This window comes from Triticum aestivum, chromosome 1D (genome assembly GCF_018294505.1).
Source record: "Triticum aestivum cultivar Chinese Spring chromosome 1D, IWGSC CS RefSeq v2.1, whole genome shotgun sequence".
Taxonomy (NCBI): Eukaryota; Viridiplantae; Streptophyta; class Magnoliopsida; order Poales; family Poaceae; genus Triticum; species Triticum aestivum.
The window spans coordinates 185,485,576-185,508,407 of record NC_057796.1 but is presented as its reverse complement, the minus strand read 5'-3'; the positions used below and the strand labels follow the sequence as shown (position 1 = coordinate 185,508,407).

The 22,832-nt window shown below is 46.0% G+C and overlaps 1 protein-coding gene across 4 annotated transcripts; it reads right to left on the bottom strand.

Annotated features, from left to right (window-relative positions):
• Nucleotides 1–14,566: 14,566 nt before the first annotated feature.
• On the bottom strand, nt 14,567–19,744 carry LOC123180897 (F-box/kelch-repeat protein At1g55270). 4 transcript variants are annotated; one of them, XM_044593083.1, is made up of 3 exons: nt 19,532–19,737; nt 19,009–19,208; nt 14,567–16,079 (listed from the first exon to the last, which is right to left on the bottom strand). In XM_044593083.1, exons 2-3 carry the CDS (start codon nt 19,045–19,047, stop codon nt 14,829–14,831), a joined length of 1,290 nt encoding a protein of 429 aa, XP_044449018.1. In that variant the 5' UTR covers nt 19,048–19,208; nt 19,532–19,737; the 3' UTR covers nt 14,567–14,828. The 4 variants fall into 4 exon arrangements, with proteins under 4 accessions (XP_044449018.1, XP_044449019.1, XP_044449020.1 ...); XM_044593084.1 differs by having other exon boundaries at nt 19,083–19,208; nt 19,532–19,736; XM_044593085.1 differs by lacking the exon at nt 19,009–19,208 and adding an exon at nt 17,236–17,417 and having other exon boundaries at nt 19,532–19,724.
• Nucleotides 19,745–22,832: the final 3,088 nt, after the last annotated feature.

The following is a 22,832-nucleotide window of genomic DNA, read 5'->3' as shown; positions in this document are numbered from 1 at the left end:
ATTTTTCAACCAACTTTAGTGCATTAGAGCATGTGCTTGTAGTTCAAATTTGAATTATGCACATAAAATGCCTAGAAAACCCAGTTAATGTATAAAAAAAGGCCAAACGAACCCCGAAAAATTCCAAGATTGAACACAACACTCCTGTTGTTCTATGTTGACACTAGAAATTTTTTGAAAGCAATAAGAGGCAACAGATATCGTCTCGTCCCCAAAGGTGGTACGTTCCCTATCAAAACCATAATGCTTGTCGTGAGAAGCTCTGATTTGTGAGAAGCTTATACCCAAACCTGTCCCAAATGGGACAAAATTTTCACCACGGCATGTTGATGCCGCTCCATGATAGCATGCCAAGTTTCATGAATTTCAGACGAGTTTTGGATTTACTAGAATTTAAAAACCAGGCATCTCAACATTTTGCCGGCAATCAAAAGTGCCCTGGTGTTTGAAATTCATTCCCATCTCTTGCATGGGACCTAGAAATTCACCCAAGGACACACATGTGATTTTTCAACCAACTTTAGTGCATTAGAGCATGTGCTTGTAGTTCAAATTTGAATTATGCACATAAAATGCCTAGAAAACCCAGTTAATGTATAAAAAAGGCCAAACGAACCCCAAAAATTCATTCCCATTTCTTCCATGGGACCTAAGCATGCACTGAAGGACACAGATTTGATTTTTCAACCAATTTGTATGCACCAGAGCATGTGCATGTAGTTTAATTTTGAATTGTGCACCTGAAATGGCTAGAAAACCAGTTTAATGTATGAAATGTCTAAACGAACCCTGAATAATTCCAATTCTTTTACGACACACATACAGTTGCATGTTCACTGCAGATAAAAGGTCTAGCAATTCAAACACCGTCCATTGCCGCTGTGACCTCTTTTGTAATTCAAATCAAGTAGATCCCACACAGCTTATTCTCACCAACCGTGTGAGATGTAGTACAAAATATCTTGGAGCACCATCGGTGTATAGTACGCCTATGGCTTACGCGAGAAGGTGCGTCGGCTACAGTCCACAGCTGGCATGTCAAGCACACTAGCTCGCTCCCCCAAAACTCCCGCCTCTGCATCCCTATCTGCTTCAGTCCCTTGATTCAAATTTTCAGTAGCCCTGGCATTTTACTCCCGCCTCTGCATCCCTCACAATCTCAAAAATATCTGCTCGCCCTTGATCCAAATTTTCAGGAGCCCCACCTTGTTACTCCCGCCTAGTAAAATTTTCAGTTGTCGCAGTATTTCCTCAAACACAACCTCCGCTCACACAGACACACACAACCCTCGAAACCATTGGTAGGTCGCCGCCATCGCCGGAGCCTCCATCCTCAACCTCTGCCTGTGTGCCGGGGAGCTCGAGTAGCCAATGGCCAAAAAGAGGTTTATCGCGGCCTTTTCGCCTGACGCCGGCGAGGTAGCCGCCGAGGTGTCCCCGTCGTCCTCCGCGGGCCCGACCCGCTGTCGCCGGTCCCTCGATCCGCCCGCCGCCGTGCCCCTACGCCGGTTCGAGGACTTCCCCATCCTCCCCCAGACCCGACAGCCGACGAAGTCCTACCTCGGGGTCCAGCAGCGGCGGTGGGGGACGTGAGTCGCCGAGATTACAGATCGAGAGACCCACACCCGCCGGTGGCTCGGTAGCTTCCACATGGCTGAGCTCGCGGCCATGGAGAACGACCGCTGGCAGGTCCGCTACCACGGCGCGGCGGCTAGGCTCAATTTCCCCTTCGGGACACGTCCGGTCCACCTTGTTCCGCCGGAGCCAGGGGTGGTGAGCTCAGCTATGGCGCGGCAGGACCGCGAGGCGTGGGAGCGTCTCGAGGCTGAGGCCGCCGATGAGGCCTACAAGCTAGAGCTCCGCCGGCAGCACCCGGAGCTCGTGGAGGCGGAGCGGGCAATCTTTGCCGACACGGAGGGCGGCGAGGTTATCACTCTCTCCTCCGATGACGAGGTCGAAGGTGGCGAGGACGGCGGCGCAGAGGGCGGTGAGGTTATCGCGCTCTCCTCTAATGACGAGGTCGAAGGCGGCGGCGACGGCGGCGCAGAGGGCGTCGACGTGGGCCCCCAGGACAAGGAGATCAACGTCGACGACTGGAGGAGTGCCTTCCCCAATGACCCCGACGACGGTACTTGCCCGGACCCGGCTCGCGGCACACCGTACATGACGAGGAAGGATTGGCTCGAGCTCTACTTCAACCGAAAGTAGTTTAGCTTAGTTTAAATTTATGTTTTATGTTCGGTTATGCAAAACTATCTATGTTTATGTTTGAATGCATGCTACTTTCGGTTGAACCTGCTTTGAACTTGATCAAATGGAAGTTTACAACCTTAAGTCTAGGGGGTCGACTAGAAAAGGCCAAAAATTGCTGGAGTATATATATATATATATCCACTAAGGGTTTTAGTCCTTTAAGTTTTTAAGGATCGCCTAGAGATGTCCTTATGACTTGTTTATTTCAGTTCTTCACAATGTGATGCTCTATATGTGCAACTATTTGTTGTGCAGTTCAATTTCATCAATAACAATTTCAACAATACCACTATGAATTACGATATTTGGTTGCTGTTAAGGATATTGCAGTTAGCTTGCCTTTTCATTTTTCAATTGTTGTTTCGCAACATGCATTGTACTGAATGACTAAATATGCAATCCGAGGCTACATAGCAACAAGGAAGAGTGTTACATTAATGTTCTGATGATGTCTAGATATACATGTAATAAAATCTTATATAATGTGATGGATGGAATGTTGTACTACATCATTTTTCAATTGTTGTTTAGCTTATAATATATCCACTAAGGGTTTTAGTCCTTTAAGTTTTTAAGGATCGCCTAGAGATGTCCTTATGACTTGTTTATTTCAGTTCTTCACAATGTGATGCTCTATATGTGCAACTATTTGTTGTGCAGTTCAATTTCATCAATAACAATTTCAACAATACCACTATGAATTACGATATTTGGTTGCTGTTAAGGATATTGCAGTTAGCTTGCCTTTTCATTTTTCAATTGTTGTTTAGCAACATGCATTGTACTGAATGACTAAATATGCAATCCGAGGCTACATAGCAACAAGGAAGAGTGTTACATTAATGTTCTGATGATGTCTAGATATACATGTAATAAAATCTTATATAATGTGATGGATGGAATGTTGTACTACATCATTTTTCAATTGTTGTTTAGCTTATAATATTAACTTGGTGCTTTTAGGTACATATATCATTGCCAAAGATCCACACTTCGACCCTTTCTGTGCATGGGGCAATGAGATATTCATGAACCAGCATCAAGTGAGGAAACTGATAAAGATTGTTACTAAAATGGGTCAAAAGATGTCAATCGAACTATTTGTTTACACTTTATGCAAGACAACAGTGAACTGCAGGATGGTAAGTAAGAACCATGTAGCCTTCTTTTTACTGCCCGTAATGAGTTGTGTTAGATGAGAATATTTGAATCTTTTTTTCTTTTGCAGTGGATCCTGAAGCAGTTTACTCAAGATTACCTCTCAAACTACATGATTGGCGGCCGGCCATCACAAGGGGTTGGACTAGAGTCCTGCATGCCTTCTGCATCCAGGAGAGCACAATAGGGCCATTCCGCTTCACCTTGTTCAGTAACTGGAATGTCTGTCGCCTCTTTCTTTACCATCTGTAATAGTACAAGTATAGAACCCTGGTACATCATTCTTTATTTGGTGCTTCTGTAATTCTTAAACATATGTACCTGTGAATCGAATAATGCATTGGTTGTTTGAACCTGGTGGATATGAATAAAGCTATAGCCTACTTTCAAGTTTAAATTAGGTACAATTTTAAATAGCAGCAATTAAATTAGGGCGTAATTACGTTGTGCAGGTCATTACGGCACACACGGTTGGTAAAACACAAACGTTTGCGATATACACCATAATCCGAGATGGTTCACAGAGAGGAAACGTGTGCAAGCATGCACACAGTTGCCGTTCGCAAAGCGTGTGTGATGTCAGACACTATCACATACGGTGCGGGAAAACTAAATGTGTGTACCTATCATACACGGTTTATAATCATGAACTGTTTGTGATGTGCCAAGCATCGTAAATCTCCCGTGCCTGGAATTTTCCTAAAATCTGTCTGGAAAGCTCTCGTGCCTAGAATCTACCTGATTTTAGGCAGAACCACAAAACTACGACTGCGATGGCAATGCGAGCACAAACGAGTAGCAAGGATGAAGCGTTTGGGATGTTCGAGATATCGGAAACGGTTATATAGGGACAACTGTATGCATCAAGGCTCCCTATCCCCGACGGTTTCTGGGTCGTGTGGGAAGGACCCACCTATCGCCCACACTCACTTGGCGACGGTTCCAAATGCCGTCGCGGAAAGGGGTAAAAAACCGTTTGTTTAGGACCGACGCGCACCAGTGCAATTAGCTATTGTTTTCTAAACAAATAATTAGATAACTGTTCCGCTTTTTTAATGTGCCTCCTTAACAAAGCTCGTCTAAATCCAACGTCTCAAGTGTATCCAAAGACTAAATAGAGTTCTATGAGCATGGCTGCACGCTGCAAGGAATAAACACGGCGCATATAGTTCTCATTCCAAAAAAGGATGACCCTACAAGCATCAAGGACTTCCGTCCCATCTCTCTTGTCCATAGTATTCCCAAGCTGCTTACCAAAGTTCTTACACTCCGCTTGCAGAGGTTCATTGCCTCCCTCATTCACCCTCTCAAGTCTGGCTTTCTTCCTGGCCGATGCATCATAGAGAACTTTGCACTAGCAGCTGAGTTTGTGTAGCATGCCAAGAAGAAGAAGATCCCAATGATCGCTCTAAAACTTGACTTTCAGAAGGCGTTTGATTCTGTTAGTTGGGAGGCCTTGGGACAAGTTCTTGCTGCTAGGGGCTTTGGCACGCGGTGGACAAGATGGATTTCTGATATTCTCACCTCCAGCTCATCTAGAATCGTCATCAATGGGCAGATGGGAGAAAAGATCCTCTCTAAAGTCAGGCTCAGACAAGGAGATGCCCGCTCTCCGTATCTCTTTATCCTTGCCGCCGATATACTACAACAACTATGCAACAAGGAGCATTCAGCAGGAAACTTAGTGCACCCGCTCGGAGCAGATGGCCCCTTCCCGGTACTGTAGTATGCTGATGACACTCTAATTCTAGTCAGGGGAGAGTTACAACAGGTATAGACCATCAAGAGAATTTTGGATGCTTTTTCCAACTTCACGGGGCTTCAGATCAACTACCACAAGAGTACGTTTGTCCCCATCTGTATGAAGCAAGAGGATTGCCAGGCAATAGCTGATCTGCTACAGTGTCAAACGACCACTTCCCCCTGCACTTACCTGGGCTTACCTCTTTCTCTATATAAGATCAAGCATGAGCTGCCGATGCTGGTGATACACAAAGTGATGCGGAGCATCCTACGGACATCACCATGTCAAGAGTCCGTTTGGCGAGTGACACGTGTGACATCTACTTCACACACACAAAGGTGAATCATCTCCTTTACACGTGTTCCCTTGACCCCTTCCAGGATGGTATACTACTTGACACTTCTCCCGTGCGCATGCAGAGGTATTGTTGGAACTTCACGGACGAGGAGGAGGAGTGTAAGCGCCAAGGAACGACTACACCGTCCGTGAGGGAAGCGTGGAAGAGAATACAGAAGAAAGGATAAGAAGAAGACGGAGCAGCTGCTGGAGCCAGGCCGGACATCCGGACCGCTGTCCGGATCATCCGAGCTCAGCCGGATCATCCGGACCTTCCCCCGAATCGTCCGGAAAAGTGCGCCGAAGACAGCCGAAGGCTTCCACCGAAGCCGGATCATCCGGGACTTCGTCCGGATCATCCGGACCCCCCGACGCCCGGATCATCCGGGACCCCGTCCGGATCATCTGGCCTTGCCTGTGCGCATGACTTGGGCCGAGGCCCGTGTACCCTTTCGCCCCCTCACTTACCCCTTCACCTCTTGGACTATAAATAGACCTCCTCCACCTCCTTCTAGGGTTAGCAAAGTAGTAGCTCATTAGAGATAGAGCTTTGCTCATCCATTACGGATCTTCTCCATCGAGAGAGAGACCGTGTGCCTCTTCGGAGAAGATCCACCTTGGATTCAAGACCTCCTCATGGAGAAGACCATCAAGACCTCCTCTTGGAGATGAACTTTACCTTGTATCTTTCCCTTTGTTGTTCATGTACCTTGTGGATCTTGTGTGTTTGATTGTCTAGTGGATGTGTGATTGGACTTGTTCTTCAGTGTTTCCCCTTGTGATTTCTCTTCGTTCTTCCCCGTGTTCTTCGTGTTCTTCGAGGGATCCCACTCCAATCGTGAAAGATCGGCCACCTAGGGTTCCACCCTACATCACAAAGTGGATAAACGGTTGTCGGGTTGGTTAGCCACCTTCCTCTCTTGGGGTGGTCGAGTAACCATGATCAACGTCGTACTTGCTGCAATCCCTAGCTACTTTATGGGATGCTTCTTATGGCCCAGGCAGTCTCTTCTCAAGCTGGAACATATTTTAAGGGGGTTCCTATGGCAGGGAAAGAACAGCGCGAAGGGAGGCAAGTGTCTAGTGGCATGGGACCAGGTCATCTTACCCAAAATATATGGCGGCTTGGGATTTAAGGATCTGCAGGCACATAATATGGCTATGATGTGCAAGTTCATGGGTAAGGTTTTGAGATGCAGTAAAATCCCATGCTACAAATGGTTTCTTAATGCGTACTACCAAAAGGATCTTTGCTGGTCTGCTCGCTGTCGGGATAGTGCCATTTCCAGACAGCTAAGGTCATCTTTACGGTTGGTCATGGAAGCAACTAAATGTGCCCTCGGCAACGGGCACACTATATCCTTCTGGTACGATCTGTGGCTTGCCTGCGGCCGACTACAATTTGCCTTCCCAACCCTGTTCACTTTCTCCACTTCCACATTCTGCACGGTTGCATCATAGTTCAGAGATGGGCAGTGGGTCATTCAGCTACACCCAAACCTTACTGATCGCGCAACACAAGAGCTGGCATGCCTGCGAATACTTCTGACCAATATCACCCCGCAGCCAGATGCATCAGACGCTAGGGTGCCAATAACAGAGGATAAAAATCTCTCTATTGCGTGCTTCTACAAGCTCCTAACCTTCAGGGGGCGAACCTGCCCGCTGGCACCACTCATATGGGACAGGATCATCCCCCACAAACACAGAATTTTCCTCTGGCTAGCCTTGAGAGACAGGCATAATACACGGGATAACATGATGAAAAAATAGTGGACTAGACTAATCTCACACAACGGATGCGATAGATGCCCAGCAACAGAAACCATGGATCATATCCTGCTCAGGTGCAGGCTGGCTGATGTTGCATGGAACAGACTCGACTTATATGGACAAGTCGTTGCTTCTTCGTCCTCCACTGACTTCCTGCTATCCGTTCAGGCAGCAGGAAGATTTGGAAAGTTGTGGCACGTTCTTTTCGCAGACTGTGCTACCAACCTATGGAACGCCAGGAATGCACAGGTTTTTCACGGCGAGCTTTGGACAGAACGGAGATTCTTCACCGAGACTCAAGAACTTCTGAAGTTGTGGTCAATCCGGGATCCAAGAGTCACAGAGAACCATTATGCTTACCTGGGCAAGTGCCCTTTTAGCTAACTAGCTTGAGTCAACCTCCTTCTGCCGCCCTCCTCTTCTGTATTCTCTTAAAGGTCTGGTGGTGGCCTGCTGCATGATCCGTGCAGCGCTCACACCACCTTCATGTAAATGACTCATGTCATCCGGGTCCCAGGCCCGTTTTGAATGCATAAGGTAGAGAATTGATGAGAAATTAAGCAATTGTTCGATTAATTTAATCCAATAATAAATCATGAATATGACATAGGTAGTGCTAATGACATACTGAATTTTGATGATGTACGCACGTACTAGGAAGATGGTAGAAACATCTATGCAAACCACTAGTACTGCACACATGAAAGTAAACAGGAGCGGTGTAAATGTGTTATACCCTCCAGTAGGCCAGTCGGCCGTAGCAGTAGCGGAGGCGTCGGCCTCGTCTGCGATCCTCTTGTCCGCAGCGGCCTTCTCGGTAGCCGCACGATCGGCGTCAGTGCTCATGGTGAAGACGAAGGTGGCGCAGAAGTAGTCGACGTAGATGAAGTAGTTGAACCGAGGCGAGCAGTCGCGTAGGAGACGCTCCCCAAAAACCTAATCGCCTCTCTCCCGTACAGGATCTGGAGAAGCGGGGTTTCGGAGGCCTGCTCTCCCGTCAGCCGTGTACGCGATAGACGGGATGGGATCACCGAGGGCAGCAGCAGTGAAAGGAACGACCAGGAGCAGTGGAGGTGTGAAGTGTGTGTGGCTGAGCTGCGATGCCTCATATATATAGCCAGTCGGGTAGGAGAACGGTCCAGCAATAAAACCATTTAATTACAGACGTTTCATCTCCATAAAAACGCGTTTAATTACAGACGTTTCCATCTCCACAATAAAACATATTTATTATCGACGTGTTCATTTCCGCAATGAATATGACGTCTCACATTCATTTTGTGTCTGTAATGGACTCCCCAATTTTGACTGGCAAAACATTGCATCGGCTCGGCTCATTCCCGCAACCCGCAACCCGCGGCGCGCGCGCGTGTCGTGACGGGGCGTGGTGTGGCGAGGCGGGCGGCGGAGGAGCGCGCGTGTGGAACACCTCTCCTTCCTTCACACCAACTCATACTAGTGGGAGAAGAGCTCACCTTATAAGTTGGTGTACATCTCTCTCAACTAGCCATGTGGGACTAAACTTCCCACCACTCAATTGACAGCATGGGCCCTTCGGGATACTAATATTCAGCAATCCCCCACCAGATCCCAAAGGCCCATGGTGTTGTCCTCTGTTCCAAACTCTGTTTTGATATACCAGTATTTTCAGTGGAGACCCATTAAGGTTGAACATCCACCTAGAACAAATAGCTACACTCCTCCACAACTGAACAATGGACTAGGCCTTGAATTGTCAATTTGGCTTGAAGGAGTTTCACCAAGTGTCTTACCAGTACTAGGCTGCCGAAGGCTGACCCCTCGGGTGGAGCATATTGGTCACTCCTGGCCTATTCATGAACTTACTAGAGATCACCCTAATCTCATAGACTATGACCAGTAGTCAGGCTCATATAGGTGTGTTCCTCCAAAGATCGCTCTGTAGGATAGCATCTTGCTTTTACAAGCCTTGGAACACATTAGGACAAAAGTCAACCTGCCATACAGTTACCGAGAGTTGTGCATCTCCAACGGAGTGGGTTAGTTAAAATACTCTCCTCGGTTAACCACTAGCTTGTTTTCCCAGGTCCTACTTCACGGGATCTCCGATCACATAGGTTGGGTTACTACCATGGCAACTCATGTGGGTCTCATACCCATCTCCCTCGATGCATTATCTATCACCACACGGGATAGCCCTTTTGTAAAGGGATCTGCCAGATTCTTAGCCATTTGGACATATTCCAACGCTATCACTCCGGAGTTTCTTAATTTTCTGATAGCTTTTAATCTCATTCTTATGTGTTTGTTGGACTTCATGTTGTCCTTTGAACTCTTCACCTTAGTGATGACAGTCTGATTATCACAGTTCATAAGGATAGCCGGAACCGGTTTATCAACCACTAGCAAGTCCATCAAAAGATCTCAAAGCCATCCTGCTTCGACACCAGATGAGTCTAATGCTGTTAATTCTGCTTCCATTGTCAATCTCGTTAAGATCGTTTGCTTGCAAGACTTCCAGGAAACAACGCCACCTCCAAGAGTAAACACATACCCAGTTGTGGCCTTCATCTCATCAGCATCAGAGATCCAATTCGCGTCACTATACCCTTCAAGTACCGACGGGTATCCGGTATAGTGAAGTTCATAGTACCCTTCAGATAGCGCATAACTCTTTCAACAGCATGCCAATGTACATCACCCGGTTTGGAAACAAACCGGCTCAGTTTGCTCACAGCAAACGCGATGTCAGGCCTTGTTGCGCTCGCTAGGTACATCAGTGAACCAATGATTTGAGAGTATCTCAATTGATCTATAGCCGTGCCTTTGGACTTTCGAATCAACACGCTAGGATCATATGGTGTTTGAGATGGTGTGCAGTCCGAATATCCAAAACGACTCAACACCTTCTCAACATAGTGGGATTGCAGAAGTGTAATCCCACCCTCATTATCTCTCAGTAGCTTGATGTTCAAGATAACATCAGCCACACCAAGGTCTTTCATCTCAAAGTTCTGAGACAGAAATGACTTGACCTCCTCAATGACTTTGAAGTTGGTTCCGAATATCAGTATGCCATCAACATACAAGCACAGTATAACTCCTTCGCCCCCACCATGGCGATAGTATACACATTTGTTAGCCTCATTAACAACGAAACCAACAGATGTCAGAGTTGTATTAAACTTATCATGCCATTGCTTAGGTGCTTGCTTCAGGCCATATAAAGATTTCAGCAACCTACACACCTTTCTTTCCTGACCATCTATCACAAAGCCATCTGGCTGTTGCATGTAGATTTCCTCGTTTAGCTCTCCATTCAGAAAAGCCGTCTTAACATCCATCTGGTGGACGAGAAGACCATGCGAGGCCGCCAACGAGAGTAATACTCGAATGGTGGTCAGTCTAGCCACAGGTGAATAAGTGTCAAAAAAATCTTCCTCTTGTTTCTGGTCATAGCCCTTGGCCACAAGCCTAGCCTTGTATTTTTCAATCGTACCATCGGGCTTAAGCTTCTTTTTGAACACCCACTTACATCCTAATGGTTTGCAACCATAGGGATGCTCAGTGATCTCCCATGTCCCGTTAGCCGAGATGGAATCCATCTCGCTACGGACCGCATCCTTCCAGTAGTCAACTTCTGGAGAGGCATACACTTCTAAAATAGAAGTGGGAGTATCATCCACGAGGTACACGAAGAAATCATCACCAAAGGTCTTTGCAGTCCTTTGTCTCTTGCCCCTACCAAGGGTTTCCTTGTCATCCTCCTCAGGATTTTCATCATGTGTTTGTTCATAATAATCCATAGGAATGGCAGGCTCAGGAGTCTCCTCAGATTCCTGTCTAGAAGTGCTTTGCATATCTCTCATAGGAAAAATATCCTCAAAGAATGTAGCATCCTTAGACTCCATAATTGTACCAACCTTCTGGTCAGGTACATCAGATTTCACTACTAGAAATCTATAGCCAACGCTGTTCTTAGCGTAGCCCAAATTAACGCAGTCCACAGTCTTGGGTCCAAGCTTACGCTTTTTGGGGATCGGCACATTGACTTTCGCCAAACAGCCCCAAGTACGCAAGTACAAAAGTGTTGTCCTTCTCTTCACCCATTTCTCATAGGGAGTGATCTCATTATCCTTTGTCGGAACTTTATTCAGGACATGACATGCCGTCAATATAGCCTCCCCCCACCATGCCTTGGATAAACCCGATGTATCTAACATGGCGTTAACCAAATCAGTTAGAGTACGGTTTTTCCGCTCGGCAACCACATTTGACTGAGGTGAATAGGGAGGCGTTCTCTCATGAATAATTTCGTGTTCCGCACAGAAAGAATCAAACTCATTAGAGAAATACTCTCCACCACGATCTGAGCGAACTCGTTTTATTCTCTTTTCAAGTTGATTCTCAACTTCTGCCTTATAGATTTTAAAGTAGTGTAGAGCCTCATCTTTAGTGTTTAAAAGATATACATAGCAATATCTAGTAGAATCATCTATCAGTGTCATGAAGTATCTTTTTCCACCTTTAGTCAATACACCATTCATCTCACAAAGATCAGAATGTATGAGTTCTAACGGCGCCAAATGTCTCTCCTCCGCAGCCTTATGGGGCTTGCGAGGTTGCTTTGCTTGCACACACGAATGGCACTTAGAACCTTTGGCTAAAGTGAAACTTGGGATTAAATTCAATTTTGCTAACCGCGTCATACTACCAAAACCAATGTGACAAAGACGTGAATGTCAAACTTCTGTTTCATTAACACTCAAATGAATATTGTTCACGACTTTATTACAAAAATCAGCGAGGGAAAAGCGGAACAGACCTCCGCATTCATAACCTTTTCCAACAAACAGTCCATATTTCGTAACAACTACTTTATTAGACTCGAATACCAATTTAAACCCTTCTCTACATAGAAGGAACCACTAACGAGATTCTTCTTGATGGCGGGGACATGCTGCACGTTCTTCAGTTGCACGATCCTTTCCGAAGTAAACTTCAGATCGACCGTGCCAACACCATGAACAGAAGCACTCGCGCCGTTCCCCATCAGTACGGACCCGTTCCCTGTGGCATGATAAGAAGAAAACAATGAAATGTCAGCACACACATGAATATTTGCACCTGTGTCAATCCACCAATCGGTAGACTGACAAACTGAAAATACAGTAAACAAATTACTGTACCTAGATGGCCCACTCTCATCGATGCTCACAATCATGTTGACAGTCTTGGAGTCCTGTCCTGACTTCTTAAACTTGTTTGGGCACTTGGCAGCCCAATGTTCATCTGAACCACAAGTGAAACAGCCACCCTTCTTCTTATCTTTCTTGAAGGTCTTCTTGCCCTTCTTCTTAAACTCAGTATTCTGTTGGACACCAGTCTTCCCCTTGGGCTTGTGGGGGTGGAAGTTCTTCTGCACCACATTGGCGACAGAAGTCCCTTCGGTCCCTTTTCCGTGCGAGTCCTTTGCCCTCGAATTCTGCTCGACACTCAGATGGCCAATGACATCCTCAACTGAGAATTCACGCCTCTGATGTTTTAGAGTAGTGGCAAAGTTCCTCCAGGAATTGGGTAACTTAGCGATAATGCAACCCGCGACAAATTTGCCCGGCAGCACACACTTGAGAAGCTCAAGCTCCTTAGCAATGCACTGTATCTCATGAGCCTGTTCCAATACAGAACGGTTTTCGACCATTTTGTAATCGTGGAACTGCTCCATAATATACATCTCACTTCCAGCATCCGTTGCGCCGAATTTAGATTCGAGCACCTCCCACAAGTCCTTGGCAACCCGCATATGTAAGTATGCATCAACCAGCTTATCTCCGATCACGCTCAGAACGCATCCAACAAAGACGACGGTGGCCTCCCTGAACGCCTTCTCCTGTTCAGGAGCGATCGTTCCCGTGGGAGTAACACCGGCGACCCAGAACACGTTCATGGCCGTTAGCCATAAGACGGTTTTAGTCTGCCAACGCTTAAAGTACGTCCCCGAAAAAGGGGTTGGTTTCAGTGCAGCAACAAAACCATGGATCGAAAATTGCCTACACAGATTAGGTTTTTGGATTGATGAGAAATTAAGCAATTGTTCGATTAATTTAATCCAATAATAAATCATGAATATGACATAGGTAGTGCTAATGACATACTGAATTTTAATGATGTACGCACGTACTAGGCAGATAGTAGAAACATCTATGCAAACCACTAGTACTGCACACATGAAAGTAAACAGGAGTGGTGTAAATGTGTTATACCCTCCAGTAGGCCAGTTGGCCGTAGCAGCAGCGGAGGCGTCGGCCTCGTCTGCGATCCTTTTGTCCGCAGCGGCCTTCTCGGCAGCCGCACGATCGGCGTCAGTGCTCATGGTGAAGACAAAGGTGACGCAGAAGTAGTCGACGTAGAGGAAGTAGTTGAACCGAGGCGAGCAGTCGCTCCCCAAAAACCTAATCGCCTCTCTTACAGGATCTGGAGAAGCGGGGTTTCGGAGGCCTGCTCTCCCGTCAGCCGTGTATGCGGTAGACGGGATGTAGGCTCATTCCCGCAACCCCCGCGCGCGCGTCGTGACAAGACGGGCGGCGAAGGAGCGCGCGTGTGGAACACCTCTCCTTCCTTCACGCCAACTCATACTAGTGGGAGAAGAGCTCACCTTATAAGTTGGTGTACATCTCTCTCAACTAGCCATGTGGGACTAAATTTCCCACCACTCAATTGACAGCATGGGCCCTTCGGGATACTAATATTCAGCAAGATCTATCTACCTTTTTATTAAAAAAAACACATACATGTGATGTGTCGTTCTGCCAATGAAGCCACAGAGTGGCATGTGCCTGTCGCCGGCCCACTTGTTCATGCATGTACGGCATGGGGCCTACTCAATACAATATACGGCCTTTTCAGGCGGGTCTGCATATTGCAATACATCCGGCAGCACACATCCCCGTGCTTGTTCGGCGGAGTGGATTAAGAGCGGCCTGCAGACCGGCCTCTGCTCTGCTTTTTCGTATATATATGTAGGCATGTCTGCGCTAGTCGTGGCATCTCTCCGTGGTTGCCTGTTTTATGCCGATTGCAGCATTTTACTCACTCGTTTATTAGATTGTTATTGATCATGATACTTGTTTGTTACTCCCTCCGTTCCTAAATGTAAGTCTTTTTAGAGATTTCACTACAAACTACATACGGATGTATCTAAACATATTTTAGAGTGTAGTTCACTCATTTTGCTCCGTATCTAGTTCATAGTGAAATCTCTAAAAAGACTTATATTTAGGAACGGAGGGAGTAGATTGTTACTAGACCATGATACTAGTACTCTTTTGATAAATATGGTTGCATGCATCAGGGTTTATTCTTATTTTTCTACACAAATAAGCTTGTTTAGTTTCCGATACATATAACCCATATGAACTTCAAAATTCATTAATATATATAGAGAGCTCATGATATTGCCAGAATCTTGAATTGCAGCTTCTAGTAATCAAATGTACAAAGATTTGTTCAGGCGGTGAGCATTTGATCTTGTAATGGAGGTGTTGTTTCGCTGATTTCATCATGTCCCGATTCGCAACAGCTGAACTCAAATTTGCAGCACCTGACAATGGATTATGTGACTCTTCAGGTTACGTCCTGCAATGGTCGACCACAAGTTTGCCACAAATGACTTGTGCTGACCCTTACGCGCAACAGTTTTCCACATGCATGCACTGTCGGTCTCGATACTCATTGTTGGATCCAAGATATCAACAAGAGTGATGCTCATGTTGTTGCGAATAATGCAAAGCTTACCATTTAAAGACACCAAGCCTGCGGCTTCGAAGGCTCGTGAGCTGCCTAGATGGTGCCTGCTGTCTATGAATCGTGCCCATGTTCCTGTGTTTGCATCATAGACTCTAAGCTTGCAGCCATCCCGGCAATCAGATGAATAGAGACGTCCATTGAAGGAAATGCTTGGGTTTCGCCAACCTGTAACCATTTCATCATCAATGGTTGACCACAAATTGGATGACGGTAGGTACACTTCACATGTCACTTGGCGATGGGAGTCAAGCCCTTTTAGGAACCACTTGTCATCATATACAACTCCGATGAAAGGCACCATCCCGTTGTTCATCTCAGGGATGCAGACCCATCTGTTCCTATTAGGGTCATAAACTTCAGCAGACTGAAGAGTCCTTTGTATGCCTTCACACTCTCCACCAGCAACATATAGACAATTGTTTATAACACAGGAACCAAAAAAGTGTCGCTTTCGTAACATATCTGGAGCTCGATGCCATTTGTTGGTCCGGGCATTGTAAAATACAACACGTCTCATAGAGCCCCTCAAAGGATCCTTACCGCCAAATAAGTACAGATAGCAACCACTCAGAACAGCACAGCCAAAACCCAACGCTTCTGAATACTCTGGTGGAACAGGTGGAAGGGACTTCCAGAGCTGGTTCAGTGGATCGAAGGCATGCCAGGATATTTTCCCCTCACGATCCCTTTTAAAGACATAAACCCATTCTTCTGCCATGCTGAGTTTCTTGCGCAAGGAATAATAGTAATTTCCTGACAAAAGGCGGTTCCATCTTTTACAAACTGTCCGGAGATTGGGGTGTTCCACTCGTGGAACCCGTATAAGACAGGCAATTGCAAGATCATCAGGAAGGCCAGGCAAAAGTGGTGCTTGAGCTCGGCACCTCTCCTTCCGCGAGCCCCTTGACTTGCGCTTGGTTTGTTTGACATCAGGTTGCATGCACATCTTTGCTCCAGAAGCAAATTTTCTAGCATCCACGACAGTTTTAAGGCCTGTATCTAATCTGCAGTAACAGGAGACGGACTCTACCTGCCAAATGCAATGATGAAACAAGATTAGAAGTTGTGCTGTAACACGGCAAATTCTCAAATAACATAAAACGACAGCAAATGTTTGGATTAAAGCCTACTAATCCTGGTCGTAGCTCAAAATATCAAATATATATACTATCTAATACCCCTAGCAGACAGTAGGAGGCAGGATATTTACACTGGCAGCAACCACTTCCCAATTCACTGTCACCATTACACTAGTTCGTTTGTGAAATATGATATAAAACCCAGAGTCAATCCAAGTCATACAGATACAAGGTGTTTGGACCAGTTAGTTGTCTTAAACTTCCATCAAATTGACTCTTGTTGGAAATCAATAACACAGCATAACAGCGCCACTAGGTTTATTATTCTTAAGTGCAAGATGAATAGATGGATGTCTTGTCCGGCAAGCAAGATGCTAGCAAGTTCCTAGGCCGGCTCGCAAGGCACGCAGCAGCAGTATTAGCATGGCGCGAGATGGGCTCCTCTCCTCTCCTCTTAAGTTATCCTAGATTATCATGGCGGAGGTTGTAGGGTGGGATACTTGCTGGATATGAGGGTCGTCACCGTGTAGGCACCATCGTACAGTAGAAGGGTAGTGGGGAAAGATTGGAGAATTAGAGGGGTAGAAGAGAAGCATAGGAGGGAGTAGATATTTCATTTTTCTGCTTCCTTATAAAGGGGCATACATCCTTATATAGCGTAAGAGTAGATAGCTTAAACCGACTTTGCCTAACCCTCTTATCTCCTCTTCCCAGTATATATACACACCAGAACCCCATCAATATGATTGTGTGAGTTCTTCCAAACCTACATATAGACACTTTAGGTCGGCTACTGTTCACCGAACAGTAACCCAGCACACACTGGATAATTCTAGGCTAGGCTGGGTTCATCTAGGAGATAACTGAACTCTTCCCACAGACGCTCTTCTACCAGCACACACACGCGCGCGCGCGCACCCTGGATACTCTAGACTAAGCTTAATAGACAACTGGACTCAAGATACCACAACAAAGACTTGTTTAGATTCATATTTATTAATTCATTTGATTTGGTCAGTTTCTTACAATAGTCCTTAATGTTAGAGCCATCCTCCATCTAAGACATATGGCATTGTTAATTCAATCAAGCATAAAATCTTCTCGAACCTCTTCTTTCTGTTCTCCTCTCTAGTATTCTCATCCCTGCTGCAAACCCACCTCCTTTGCACTTTCCCTTCACCACACCATGGCTTCAAGTCCCCATACTGGAGGAGCTTGACAATGGAGTGGCCTCTTCTACCATGGATTCTTTAGAATAGTTGGACGACAGAAGGTAATTTCCCGGAGGACTATTCACACATGATACAGAATATCAAAATATCATACTGGTAACAAATAAGAACACATCGAAAAGATTATTTAAATAATAGAAACACACAGAAGCAGAAGAATTCAGCTTTGGGCAATAGGCAACATTTTTTAAGCATAAGGCAACATGAAAAGGAAGTCAAATAAATCAATGACAAGAAGCATTTACGTGCTCAAGCTGAGATTTAAGAGCACAGCCATATTGGGGTAGCAGGCACTTCTTTTACAAACAAATACCCAAATTATCATGACTCGCATAACCCAGCTCAAGAACACCAATAGTCATAAACAGTACATCATGTTAGTTCCATCTGTTTATGATGAGTAGCCATAGTAGCCACAAGAAATTCCTGAGGATGATCAAGTTCATTGAAGGATGTCTGAAGCCTGTTGAAATGGACATGCTGTTGAATATGGAGACTCATATAATGAACCTACTCCAACATGTATGCTTGTCTAAAGCAAGAAACTAAGGGTCCTAAAAGATGTGAGAGAATTGCGAGACAGTGACAACTCATTAAACTCTTGTCATCATGCTTAAAAAATTCAGTCGGCATCGTCAAATCATTCATCTCTTCGCAGTGATTGCTTCGGTACCATTATTTTGATTCTTCCATCGGATCAAGTAGTTCGGTCTTGATACCATGCACATTTATGCCGTATATCATGATATCTTAGGACGATCCAGGGGTTGTTACGCATAAGGAGTATGAAAGTATAGCCGAGCAAGAAAATTAAAGATATACACCTACCTGGCTAATTTGACCCAAGCCAAACACGGAGTGCCTTTGTTACAGTAGAATAAAAATAATGGCCTTCTCTGAATTTACAAATATACTAGGTCAACCATTTGTGCTTGAACTTTCAACTATTGTTGCATAAGCATGGCACAATCCCAATTAAGGAATATGAACACAACCATACGGTATACGTAATTCCCAAGAAAATCACATTTGGCATGTTCCAAGGTAGTATGAGGTAATAAGAATCAGCAGCAGTGTTCACTAGCAAATCAACACTAAGCCTATTACTACCAGTCTACAACTAGTGGCCAACAGCCAATTTAGGCTCCGTTTGGAACAAAGAAAAATCACAGGAATTCAGGATCGAATTCCTATAGGAAAAAAATCTTCTTTTTTTTCTTTTCTTTTTTCTATCTGATTGCAGGAACTTGGTGATTGCAGCTGAAGCTAAAGATTTGATTGAAAAACCAGTTCATTGGAAGATCAGACCGACGCTAGCAGATTTTTTTTAACCCTACTTCTGATCTCTCTCAATACACAGTTGAGTACATTCCTTGCATAAAAAATCTTATATTTCATTCACTTGCTAAGAGAGCTTTCTGCTGTAGATCCTCTTCTAGATGCAACTTCCTATGTAGCAAAGTCTCTGATTGTAAATCCAGATTGGCCTTGGAGGCCATCTCTTCCCCCAAGGGGAAATTACTATCTGTACATTGCCCTGGTTGTTAAATAATAAAATTTAGCCCTCCTTTGAGGGCTTATGTTTGACAAAAGAAAATATAGGAAACAAAAAATCCTAAGGTGCTGTTTGGAACAAAGAATGGCTCACCAAGATTCCTCGAAATTCGTATGGAATGGGGCAATCCATAGGAATTTTGGAGGAAAACAAACATGAGGTCTTACCTCATGTTTCTCCTCCTTATGTCTACAATTCTTGTGTTTTCCCTTTGTGGTATCCAAATGGCAGTCTTGGACTATTCCTGTGCTTTAGATTCCTGTAGGAACTCAGGTTACATGGCATCTCAATTCCTGTGTTTCAAACGGGGCCTTATTATTTCCACGGAATCACACAGCTCTATTATATGATGTAAAATCACACATGACCTCGGCTACCCAAAGCCCAAAGCACCCAGATCCACGTCCCCGCAGCCACAAACGAATCAGCAGAAAAACACCCCATTTTGCAGTATGAAACACAAACACCCATCCCTAAGCTAAAACACCTCGTCTCTGCACCCAAAGTGCACCTTCAGCTCAAGAACAACCCCACCCACTCACTCCCCGGGTAAATTCGATCTCAAAAAGGTGCTTCGAGCGAAGAACAAAACGTATAAGAGAAGGCGGCGCCTCACCAGCGGCGCGCGGACGCGGACACCAGCGCTGACCGGCGGCGGGGCAACTCTGGAGGCTGAATCCATCGCTGGATCGGGCGGCGAATCCACGCGGCTTTCGGCTCGGTGTCGGGAGTGGACGAGAGGCTCGCGGTCGCCGGGAGTGGGGGACATACAAACAAGGGAGCCCGTCAGCTACTTTTGGTTGGACTACAGCAACGACGACAACAAAGCCTTTAGTTCCAACTTGTCCCAAACAAGTTGGGTAGGCTAGAGGTAAAACTGATAAGATCTCGCAACCAACTCATAGCTCTGGCACATGGATAGCAAACTTCCACGCACCCCTGTTCATAGCTAACTCTTTGATGATAATTCAATCCTTCAGGTCTTTTTAACGGACTCCTCCCATGTCAAATTCGGTCTACCCCGCCCTCTCTTGACATTCTCCGCACGCATTAGCCGTCCGCTATGCACTGAAACTTCTGGAGGCATGCGCTGAATATGCGCAAACCATCTCTGACGATGTTGGACAAGCTTCTCTTCAATTGATGCTACCCCAACTCTATCTCGTATATCATCATTCCAGACTCGATCCTTCCTCGTGTGGCCACACATCCATCTCAACATACACATCCCCGCCACACCTAACTGTTGAACATGTCGCCTTTTAGTCGGCCAACACTCAGCGCCATACAACATTGCAGGTCGAACCGCCATCCTATAGAACTTGCCTTTTAGCTTTTGTGGCACCCTCTTGTCACGGAGAATGCCAGAAGCTTGACGCCACTTCATCCATCCGGCTTTGATTCAATGGTTCACATCTTCATTAATACCCCCATCCTCCTGCAGCATTGATCCCAAATACCGAAAGGTGTCCTTCCGAGATACCACCTGGCCATCAAGACTAACCTCCTCCTCCTCACACCTAGTAGTACTGAAACCGCACATCATGTACTCGGTTTTAGTTCTACTAAGCCTAAACCCTTTCGATTCCAAGGTTTGTCTCCATGACTCTAACTTCCTATTTACCCCGTCCGACAATCGTCAACTAGCATCACATCATCTGCAAAGAGCATACACCATGGGATATCTCCTTGTATATCCCTTGTGACCTCATCCATCACCAATGCAAAAAGATAAGGGCTCAAAGCTGACCCTGATGCAGTCCTATCTTAATCGGGAAGTCATCAGTGTCGACATCACTTGTTCGAACACTTGTCACAACATTATCGTACATGTCCTTGATGAGGGTAATGTACTTTGCTGGGACTTTGTGTTTCTCCAAGGCCCACCACATGACATTCCGCGGTATCTTATCATAGGCCTTCTCCAAGTCAATGAACACCATATGCAAGTCCTTCTTCTACTCCCTATATCTCTTCATAAGTTGTCGTATCAAGAAAATGGCTTCCATGGTCGACCTCCCAGGCATGAAACCAAACTGATTTTTGGTCACGCTTGCCATTCTTCTTAAGCGGTGCTCAATGACTCTCTCCCATAGCTTCATTGTATGGTTCGTCAGCTTAATTCCATGGTAATTAATACAACTCTGAACATCCCCCTTGTTCTTGAAGATTGGTACTAATATACTCCGTCTCCATTCTTCTGGCATCTTGTTTGCCTGAAAAATGAGGTTGAAAAGCTTGGTTAGCCATACTATCGCTATGTCCCCGAGACCTTTCCACACCTCAATGGGGATACAATCAGGGCCCATCGCCTTGCCTCCTTTCATCCTTTTTAAAGCCTCCTTGACCTCAGACTCCTGGATTCACCGCACAAAACGCATGCGGGTCTCATCAAAGGAGTCGTCCAGTTCAATGGTAGAACTCTCATTCTCCCCATTGAACATCTTGTTGAAGTACTCCCGCCATCTATGCTTAATCTCCTCGTCCTTCACCAAGAGTTGGCCTGCTCCGTCCTTGATGCATTTGACTTGGCCAATATCCCTCGTCTTCCTCTCTCGGATCTTGGCCATCTTATAGATGTCCCTTTCGCCTTCCTTCGTGCCTAACCGTTGGTAGAGGTCCTCATATGCCCGACCCCTTGCTTCACCAACAGCTCGCTTTGCGGCCTTCTTCGCCATCTTGTACTTCTCTATGTTGTCTGCACTCCTATCCAGGTATAGGCGTCTGAAGCAATCTTTCTTCTCTTTAATCGCCTTCTGGACATCATCATTCCACCACCAGGTATCCTTATCTTCGCTTCTCCTTCCCCTCGACACTCCAAACTCCTCCGAGGCCACCTTACGAATGCAAGTCGCCATCTTCATCCACACATTGTCCGCATCCCCTCCTTCCTCCCAAGGGCCCTCCTTAATGACCCTCTCCTTGAACGCCTGAGCTACCTCCCCCTTGAGCTTCCACCACTTCGTTCTAGCGACTTTGGCACGCTTATCCCGCTGGACACGAATCCAAAAGCGGAAGTCAGCAACCACCAGCTTATGCTGGGGTACAACACTCTCTCCAGGTATCACCTTACAGTCTAGGCACGCACGCCTATCTTCTCTTCTCGAGAGGATGAAATCAATCTGGCTAGAGTGTTGGTCACTACTAAAAGTCACCAGATGTGATTCTCTAAAGAGGGTGTTAGCTACAATCATGTTGTAGGCTAAAGCAAAGCTTAAGACATCTTCTCCTTCTTGATTCCTGATGCCATAGCCAAAGCCCCCATGCGCCCCTTCAAAACCTGTGTTAGATGTACCCACGTGGCCATTGAGGTCTCCTCCTATGAAGAGCTTATCACCAATCGGTACACTCCTAACCATGTCTTCCAGGCTTCCCAGAACTCCCTCTTGGTGTTCTCATTGTGGCCTACTTGCGGGGCATACGCGCTGATATCATCGAGAACCAAGTCCTCAACTACCAGCTTGACCAGGATAATCCGGTCCCCCACGTCTTTTGACGTCTACCACTCCATACTTGAGGATCTTGTTGATCAAGATGCCTACGCCATTTCTATTTGCAGCCGTCCCCGTGTACCACAGCTTGAAGCCGGTATCCTCCACCTCCTTCGCCTTCTGTCCTCTTCATTTGGTTTCTTGGACGCAAAGGATATCAACACCTCTCCTCACCACTGCATCAACTAGCTCCCGAAGCTTCCCTGTCAGAGACCCTACGTTCTAGCTACCTAAGCGAATCCTCCTAGGCTCGGCTAGCTTCCTTACCCTTCGCACTCGTCAAGTCAAATGCGAAGACCCTTGCTCATTTTCCACTACATCCGGGCGCCGATGTAGCGCGCCACTAAGGATGCGACGACCCGATCCTCGCTCACTTGCCACCATATCTGGATCAAGATACGGCGCGCCACCTGGGGGTGACGGCCC